We start from the raw sequence: 10,000 nt of genomic DNA on the forward strand, positions 1-10,000 counted from the left end.
AGATAAAGCCGTCAGAGACCGCAGGGCGTCCCGCTCGCTCACCCAACGGCATGCTGACCTGTGGAGCGCACGAGCCCAGACGCTTTCCCTACGGTACACCCCTCTCTGTGTGTGACCCTGCACCACTAAACCAGAACATGGGTCAGTTTTTTTACTTTGAGATGTATACATCATATAAAGCTGAATAAATAATCTCTCCAGTGATGTGTGGTTTGTTAGGATAGGACAATATTTGGTCGAGACACAACTATTGAAAATCTGGAATCTGAGGAGCAAAAAAATGTAAACATTGAGAAAATCTCCTTTAAAGTTGTGCATTTATGTTCACGATTGTGCTGCATTCACTCACAAAAATACATGTTTTATATATCCTTATATATCCTTAATATCCTCATGATTTTTGGCATAAAAGAAAAATGGATAATTTTGACCCATACAGTGTATAGTTGCTATTGCCACAGATATACCCGTGCGGCTCCAGACTGGTGCTGTGATCCAGGGTCATCATATATCATCTTTCATGACTTCTGTTGCTTTATTACCTGTGTTTGTTCCCAGTCGCTTTGCAATGCAAATGACACCATGCACTATATATATAACTATATCGCGCCACAATATATCGCAATGCAAAAATGCAACAATATGCATCGTGGATAGTGACAATACGTATTGTGTATCGGTCATCCAAAAGAAAGAAAAAGTACTGTGTGAGTTCAAGTTTTCAGAGTTTTAGAGTCAGTACTACATTAAACTCTATATATGATGTTGAATATGATGTATAATAATGCAGTGGGGGAATGATATTGCCAAATGTCTGATGTTACCAGTAAAAAGTGGCGTATATTATTTTAAATATATCAAGTGAGTGACAGAGATAAAGCATATTCGTGTAAAATAATTCTGTATTTTCATAATTGTTGTTATTCTGGAGTCTCTATTGTCCTGTGCTTTGGGTTTCCAGCAGCAAGTCCAAGAATATTCATTTACACACACTATTTAATATCAAATTTAGCATTTTAATCAACAGTACACTTTTATCATGTCTCTGAGTATCGTGAGTTCAGTATCGTGAGTTCAGAGTCGTGAGTTCAGTATCGTGAGTTCAGAATCGTGAGTTCAGTATCGTGAGTTCAGTATCGTGAGTTCAGTATCGTGAGTTCAGAATCGTGAGTTCAGAATCGTGAGTTCAGAGTCGTGAGTTCAGTATCGTGAGTTCAGTATCGTGAGTTCAGTATCGTGAGTTCAGAATCGTGAGTTCAGAATCGTGAGTTCAGAGTCGTGAGTTCAGAGTCGTGAGTTCAGTATCGTGAGTTCAGTATCGTGAGTTCAGTATCGTGAGTTCAGAATCGTGAGTTCAGTATCGTGAGTTCAGTATCGTGAGTTCAGTATCGTGAGTTCAGAATCGTGAGTTCAGTATCGTGAGTTCAGTATCGTGAGTTCAGTATCGTGAGTTCAGAGTCGTGAGTTCAGAATCGTGAGTTCAGTATCGTGAGTTCAGTATCGTGAGTTCAGTATCGTGAGTTCAGAATCGTGAGTTCAGTATCGTGAGTTCAGTATCGTGAGTTCAGTATCGTGAGTTCAGAGTCGTGAGTTCAGAATCGTGAGTTCAGTATCGTGAGTTCAGTATCGTGAGTTCAGAATCGTGAGTTCAGAATCGTGAGTTCAGAATCGTGAGTTCAGTATCGTGAGTTCAGTATCGTGAGTTCAGTATCGTGAGTTCAGTATCGTGAGTTCAGAATCGTGAGTTCAGTATCGTGAGTTCAGTATCGTGAGTTCAGAATCCTGAGTTCAGTATCGTGAGTTCAGTATCGTGAGTTCAGTATCGTGAGTTCAGAGTCGTGAGTTCAGAGTCGTGAGTTCAGACTGAGTCGTGAGTTCAGAATCGTGAGTTCAGTATCGTGAGTTCAGAGTCGTGAGTTCAGTATCGTGAGTTCAGAATCGTGAGTTCAGTATCGTGAGTTCAGTATCGTGAGTTCAGTATCGTGAGTTCAGTATCGTGAGTTCAGAATCGTGAGTTCAGTATCGTGAGTTCAGTATCGTGAGTTCAGAATCGTGAGTTCAGTATCGTGAGTTCAGAGTCGTGAGTTCAGAGTCGTGAGTTCAGAATCGTGAGTTCAGTATCGTGAGTTCAGTATCGTGAGTTCAGCATCGTGAGTTCAGTATCGTGAGTTCAGTATCGTGAGTTCAGTATCGTGAGTTCAGAATCGTGAGTTCAGAATCGTGAGTTCAGAATCGTGAGTTCAGTATCGTGAGTTCAGAGTCGTGAGTTCAGTATCGTGAGTTCAGAATCGTGAGTTCAGTATCGTGAGTTCAGTATCGTGAGTTCAGTATCGTGAGTTCAGTATCGTGAGTTCAGAATCGTGAGTTCAGTATCGTGAGTTCAGTATCGTGAGTTCAGTATCGTGAGTTCAGAATCGTGAGTTCAGAATCGTGAGTTCAGAATCGTGAGTTCAGTATCGTGAGTTCAGAGTCGTGAGTTCAGTATCGTGAGTTCAGAATCGTGAGTTCAGTATCGTGAGTTCAGTATCGTGAGTTCAGTATCGTGAGTTCAGAGTCGTGAGTTCAGTATCGTGAGTTCAGAATCGTGAGTTCAGTATCGTGAGTTCAGTATCGTGAGTTCAGTATCGTGAGTTCAGAATCGTGAGTTCAGTATCGTGAGTTCAGTATCGTGAGTTCAGTATCGTGAGTTCAGTATCGTGAGTTCAGTATCGTGAGTTCAGTATCGTGAGTTCAGTATCGTGAGTTCAGTATCGTGAGTTCAGTATCGTGAGTTCAGTATCGTGAGTTCAGTATCGTGAGTTCAGAATCGTGAGTTCAGTATCGTGAGTTCAGAATCGTGAGTTCAGTATCGTGAGTTCAGAGTCGTGAGTTCAGAGTCGTGAGTTCAGAATCGTGAGTTCAGTATCGTGAGTTCAGTATCGTGAGTTCAGCATCGTGAGTTCAGCATCGTGAGTTCAGCATCGTGAGTTCAGCATCGTGAGTTCAGTATCGTGAGTTCAGAATCGTGAGTTCAGAATCGTGAGTTCAGAATCGTGAGTTCAGTATCGTGAGTTCAGAGTCGTGAGTTCAGTATCGTGAGTTCAGAATCGTGAGTTCAGTATCGTGAGTTCAGTATCGTGAGTTCAGAATCGTGAGTTCAGTATCGTGAGTTCAGTATCATGAGTTCAGAATCGTGAGTTCAGTATCGTGAGTTCAGTATCGTGAGTTCAGTATCGTGAGTTCAGCATCGTGAGTTCAGTATCGTGAGTTCAGAATCGTGAGTTCAGAATCGTGAGTTCAGTGTCGTGAGTTCAGAGTCGTGAGTTCAGTATCGTGAGTTCAGAATCGTGAGTTCAGTATCGTGAGTTCAGTATCGTGAGTTCAGTATCGTGAGTTCAGTATCGTGAGTTCAGTATCGTGAGTTCAGTATCGTGAGTTCAGTATCGTGAGTTCAGAATCGTGAGTTCAGTATCGTGAGTTCAGTATCGTGAGTTCAGAATCGTGAGTTCAGTATCGTGAGTTCAGTATCGTGAGTTCAGAATCGTGAGTTCAGAATCGTGAGTTCAGTATCGTGAGTTCAGTATCGTGAGTTCAGAGTCGTGAGTTCAGTATCGTGAGTTCAGTATCGTGAGTTCAGTGTCGTGAGTTCAGTGTCGTGAGTTCAGAGTCGTGAGTTCAGTATCGTGAGTTCAGAATCGTGAGTTCAGTATCGTGAGTTCAGTATCGTGAGTTCAGTATCGTGAGTTCAGAATCGTGAGTTCAGTATCGTGAGTTCAGTATCGTGAGTTCAGTATCGTGAGTTCAGAATCGTGAGTTCAGTATCGTGAGTTCAGTATCGTGAGTTCAGAATCGTGAGTTCAGTATCGTGAGTTCAGTATCGTGAGTTCAGAATCGTGAGTTCAGAATCGTGAGTTCAGTATCGTGAGTTCAGAGTCGTGAGTTCAGTATCGTGAGTTCAGAATCGTGAGTTCAGTATCGTGAGTTCAGCATCGTGAGTTCAGTATCGTGAGTTCAGTATCGTGAGTTCAGAGTCGTGAGTTCAGTATCGTGAGTTCAGTATCGTGAGTTCAGAGTCGTGAGTTCAGTATCGTGAGTTCAGAATCGTGAGTTCAGTATCGTGAGTTCAGAATCGTGAGTTCAGTATCGTGAGTTCAGTATCGTGAGTTCAGTATCGTGAGTTCAGAATCGTGAGTTCAGTATCGTGAGTTCAGTATCGTGAGTTCAGAATCGTGAGTTCAGTATCGTGAGTTCAGAGTCGTGAGTTCAGAGTCGTGAGTTCAGAATCGTGAGTTCAGTATCGTGAGTTCAGTATCGTGAGTTCAGTATCGTGAGTTCAGTATCGTGAGTTCAGCATCGTGAGTTCAGTATCGTGAGTTCAGAATCGTGAGTTCAGAATCGTGAGTTCAGTATCGTGAGTTCAGAGTCGTGAGTTCAGTATCGTGAGTTCAGAATCGTGAGTTCAGTATCGTGAGTTCAGTATCGTGAGTTCAGAATCGTGAGTTCAGTATCGTGAGTTCAGTATCGTGAGTTCAGTATCGTGAGTTCAGTATCGTGAGTTCAGAATCGTGAGTTCAGTATCGTGAGTTCAGAATCGTGAGTTCAGAATCGTGAGTTCAGTATCGTGAGTTCAGAGTCGTGAGTTCAGTATCGTGAGTTCAGAATCGTGAGTTCAGTATCGTGAGTTCAGTATCGTGAGTTCAGTATCGTGAGTTCAGTATCGTGAGTTCAGTGTCGTGAGTTCAGAGTCGTGAGTTCAGTATCGTGAGTTCAGTATCGTGAGTTCAGTATCGTGAGTTCAGTATCGTGAGTTCAGTATCGTGAGTTCAGAATCGTGAGTTCAGTATCGTGAGTTCAGTATCGTGAGTTCAGTATCGTGAGTTCAGTATCGTGAGTTCAGTATCGTGAGTTCAGAGTCGTGAGTTCAGTATCGTGAGTTCAGTATCGTGAGTTCAGTATCGTGAGTTCAGTATCGTGAGTTCAGTATCGTGAGTTCAGAATCGTGAGTTCAGTATCGTGAGTTCAGTATCGTGAGTTCAGTATCGTGAGTTCAGTATCGTGAGTTCAGAGTCGTGAGTTCAGAATCGTGAGTTCAGTATCGTGAGTTCAGAATCGTGAGTTCAGTATCGTGAGTTCAGTATCGTGAGTTCAGTATCGTGAGTTCAGAATCGTGAGTTCAGTATCGTGAGTTCAGTATCGTGAGTTCAGTATGGTGAGTTCAGTATCGTGAGTTCAGTATCGTGAGTTCAGAATCGTGAGTTCAGAGTCGTGAGTTCAGTGTCGTGATGTGTGTCGGGACATTAGTGTATCGTTACACCGCTGATGACACACACATGCTTCTTCTTTAATCAGCTCAGGGGAATCCCTCAGTTCTGGAGCGTCAGGAAAGCATGATGCTTGCAACACCAAAGACACGGGTTCGATTCCCAGGGAGTCATCAGCTGATTATTACATAGTTCTATAGTTGAAATCACACTTTTTGTGGCATATATTCTCACTTCAGAACTCATTAGATTAGAAGATTTGTGTTATAGCAAAAAAATTAGACAATGGCAACACTTTACAATAAGGTTCATTAGTTAACTACCTTACTTAAAGGATTAGTTCACTTTAAAAAAAACTTTTGCTGATAATGTACTCACCCCGATGTCATCAAGATGTCCATGTCTTTCTTTCTTCAGTGGAAAAGAAATGAAGGTTTTTGATGAACACATTTCTCCATATAATGGACGTCAATGGGCCCCAAACGGGTCAAGGTCCAGATGACAGTGTCAGCGCCGCTTCAACGGGCTTTAAACGACACCAGACGATGAATACGGGTCTTATCTAGCGAAACCATCGTCATTTCACAAATAAATAAAAAAGTTTAAGTTTTATAAGCACAAGCGCTCGCCTTGCTCTGTTCTGTGATGCGCGTTCGTGACGTCACGTGATACGCAGTTACGCTGTAAAGGTCACGCTTGACGAGTCAGTGTTTACAGATGTGCGGAAGGAGGACCATACACACATATTCAAATGTCTTTGTGTCAGTTTATCGGTTAAAATGCCCATCTCGTGTGTGTATCCTGGTGTTGGAATATTAAAAAGCCTAAAAGAACATTTTTGTCAGGACAGAAATTTTGAACTTTTCACAGAAGCGTGACCTTTACAGCGTAACTGCGTATCACGTGACGTCACGAACGCGCATCACAGAACAGAGCAAGGCGAGCGCTTGTGCTTATAAAACTTAAACTTTATTATTTATTGTTTGAAATGACGATGGTTTCGCTAGATAAGAGCCGTATTCATCGTCTGGTGTCGTTTAAAGCCCGTTGAAGCGGCGCTGACACTGTCATCTGGACCTTGACCCGTTTGGGGCCCATTGACGTCCATTATATGGAGAAATGTGTTAATCAAAAACCTTCATTTCTCTGAAGAAAGAAAGACATGGACATCTTGATGACATCGGGGTGAGTAAATTAAGTTAAAAGTGAACTAATCCTTTAACATGAACTAAAGAATGAACAATCAGCATTTATTAATCTTAGTAAATATTATATGAACAGCTGTATTTTTATTAACTAACATTAAGAAAGATTAATAAATACTGTAACTAATGTATTGCTCATTGTTAGTTAATGCATTCATGATAACTAATGAATCTTACTATAAAGTGTTACCCATAATCGTTTTGCATCATTTGTTGTATTTACATGCACATGCACTACCAGTCAGAAGATTTTAATGTTTTTAAAAGATAATGAGTGTGATTTGTACGTCCCGTCACGAAAGAAGCGCTCTGTTGTCAGTCTGAGGCTTCGACACCGAAACTTCCTGTTTGACTTCTGTGAAAAATCAACGTCACGACTTCATGACTCAACGCTTCAGACCACAGAGGCCTTTTCTCTCGCAAGGTTATTTTTAAACATCTTTGTTTTTTGGCTCTTGAAGCATCTTTGAAGTAGATTTAACTTTATCTTGACATGATGAAAACACACTTGACCTCAGCCCTCTGTTCTTCGAGCGGTTGTCGTGATATACAGCGTTATATAGACCTGTGTGCTAAACAACCTAATCTCTCATCACATCTGTGTGTGTGTGTGTGTGTGTGTGTGTGTGTGTGTGTGTGTGTGTGTGTGTGTGTGTGTGTGTGTGTGTGTGTGTGTGTGTGTGTGTGTGTGTGTGTGTGTGTGTGTGTGTGTGTGTGTGTGTGTTAATATTCAGAGTCAGTCATTGCCAGTTTTTTATATCAACTTCCTAATGATATATTAATTTGATGTTGAAATATAAACGTTTATAGTGACTAATAAAAACTATTTTTATGACAGATTTATTTAAACATACTTTAACTCTTTCCCTGCCAGTGTTTTTTTTTTTTTTTTTTTTTTTTAAGTTGCCAGCATTTTTGATCACTTTCACAAAAGTTTCATGGACCGCAGAATATTTTGTTGTATGAATATCTGAGCATATATCAAAAGAAGAGAACCGAGCCTCTGCTTTAAAACACAAACCCGCTGAGTGCATTCTTTTTGATCAACACTTGGATGTGGGTAAGTTTCATAAATAAGCAATATTTTGAGTAAAAAGCTGAGAAAATCATGTTTTTGTCAGACTACATCTGGATCGGATTCTGAACGATGATTAAAGGGCACCTATTATGACATTTAAAATGCTCCTAATGTTGTTTAGGGAGTCCCCAACAACAGTTTTACGTGCATGCAATGACAAAAAACACTTTTGTTGTCGTATAATATGCATTTATTTTTACCTGATTTGCTCACCGACTCCCAAATGATTCGTTCAACGACTCGTTTTTCCAAACCCCTCCTTTGCGCGACGCTAATCTGCGTTGATTGGTCAGATGACCCAGCAGTGTTTACAGAGATAATACTTATTGTTTAACACGGAGTACAATGATGCTTTTATCAATTAAATTGTGTTATAATAATGATTATAGTCCACTGCTTTGTAGTTTGTAGTAAAAAAAACTAAAAATAAGATAAAGAATTTAATGTTATGTTAGCGAGCATATCCCAGAGTTCATATTGTAAAAGCACAATCAGTCTTTGTTTGCGTTAGCCCGATGCATAAACATAACGTTTTTACAAAAAAAAAGAAAAAAAAGAAAAAAAAAGAAAAAAGCAGTTACGTTACTACGAGGTATTACTCTATTCTTGAAGACAACTCTGAAAACAACGACAAACACTTCACATATCTCAATACAATTGTCATTGAAGACCTAGAAGCTAAACGGTGCTTACACAACAAACAAAATAATAATTAAGCATGCTACATAAAACATAAAAGCAACAATTATTAAATAACACTTACAGGTTGTGATACGGAGGAGGAAGCTGATGCAAATACACTTGGAACTGAACCTTCCTTCAATATCAGCCGGCTCGCGAATTCCAGTTTGAGTGCATTTAAAAAGCAATCGTCTTCAAAATGGCGCGAACAAAGCACAAGGCTCGGACTACACTTCTGTGGTATAGTTGTATATATGAATTGTAGCCACTTAGTCTTCAAATGCTCCTCCTTGGGCAGATGAAAAAAGTTGTCTTTTGAGTCGCACTCCAGAACACAGCGTCTCGTCGCCATGACGTTTTTTCCCTGCTGGCCTTGGAGCGCAATAAGTGGGCGTATCGTATTCAAATAACTTGACAAGTTGACGTCATCTAGTCAGAGAAAAAGCTTCGGTCTTCTAACGATTCATAAAAATGACTCGGAGTCGACTCTTACTTTTGAAAGACAATAACTTTATATACGGGGCACTTTCATATTTCAAACTTTGCAGGATATTTTTGTTCACTTAGATCTATGTTACACACTACATGAAAGGTAAATTTCAAAATTCCATAATAGGTGCCCTTTAAAACACAGATGGAGTAAATCGAGTCCATCAACACACTAAAGCTTCACAGTCCTGCAGTCCTGAGCCGACACTTCATTCTGTAACATTAGTTTTGATTTATATGATGTTTAATGTTAATGATCGCGTTATTTTACATGTGCGCGATCTTTTTTTTGTTGTTTCTTTATTTAAAGTCCCCCTGTAGTCAATCATTTTATCACTTAAAACTCATCTTTGACACCAAAATGACATATTTAAAAGTTTTATCCTTCATGCCTTAAAATATCTTGAATGTAACTCGACACCCTTGCCTCATTTTGTATGCGCGGTTCTATGAATATGCAGATGAGCCCCGCCTCCACTCACTCACTCACTCAGAGATCCACTGGTTGGCGATCACACGTTGATCTGATTGGTTACAAGGTAGTGTGTGACGTCAGAAACACCAGCGATTTCAAACCGTGTGTTTGAGACTGTCTTTGGTTCACTGCAGTTTTAAGCAGAAAATACTCAGCAATGCTGTCCACTTATGAATTTACACATGGTGTGTGTTAAAGCAGATTAATAACACCACATAGACACATAAACAACATTAAAAGCTGGATTTACACCACAGGGGGACTTTAAAAGTATATTTTAAGTTGCTGAAATGTTGGTGCATCAGCTGTGACGCTTTCATAACACTGATCTGTTTGTTTGAGCGACTGGAAAACCTGTTTGAAAACAGCCATTATTTTTGCAATTCCACTTGGTGCCACTAGAGGTTCAGAAATGACACGATTCACATTTAAAATCAGCATGAAAGAGAAGTTGCGCTCTTCTTCTCTCCTCTATTGTGCCGTATATCTGAGAGAAACGCTTCTGGAACAAGAGAAAATGTGGGCGTGGCTTGATTGTGCCTGTGGGGAATTGATTGGATGATTGAACAGTTGTGGTTTGCTATTGGCTGATCTCATGTGAGTGACAGGTCATTGCCCCGTCCACATCATCAGAGAAGAGACGCTGCAAGATATTCTGATTCAAGATTACGATGAATTTTAATTAACGATGAATAATCACATGTGACCCTGGACCACAGCACCAGTCTGGAGCCGCACGGGTATATCTGTGGCAATAGCAACTATACATTATATGGGTCAAAATTATCCATTTTTCTTTTATGCCAAAAATCATGAGGATATTAAGATCATG

At 40.4% G+C, this 10,000-nt stretch overlaps 1 protein-coding gene across 2 annotated transcripts in view; it reads left to right on the top strand.

Annotated features, from left to right (window-relative positions):
* bmf1 (BCL2 modifying factor 1) overlaps nt 1-10,000 on the top strand; it is a 67,164-nt gene that overhangs the window by 40,876 nt on the left and 16,288 nt on the right. For both annotated transcript variants that reach the window (XM_079634060.1, XM_079634059.1), the window contains exon 2: nt 1-93. This exon is cut by the window's left edge and continues 80 nt beyond it. In XM_079634060.1, the coding sequence (XP_079490186.1) occupies nt 1-93 (93 nt within the window). The remainder of the gene's footprint in view (nt 94-10,000) is intronic.

Source organism: Phoxinus phoxinus (genome assembly GCF_949152265.1).
Source record: "Phoxinus phoxinus genome assembly, chromosome: 13".
Classification (NCBI taxonomy): Eukaryota; Metazoa; Chordata; class Actinopteri; order Cypriniformes; family Leuciscidae; genus Phoxinus; species Phoxinus phoxinus.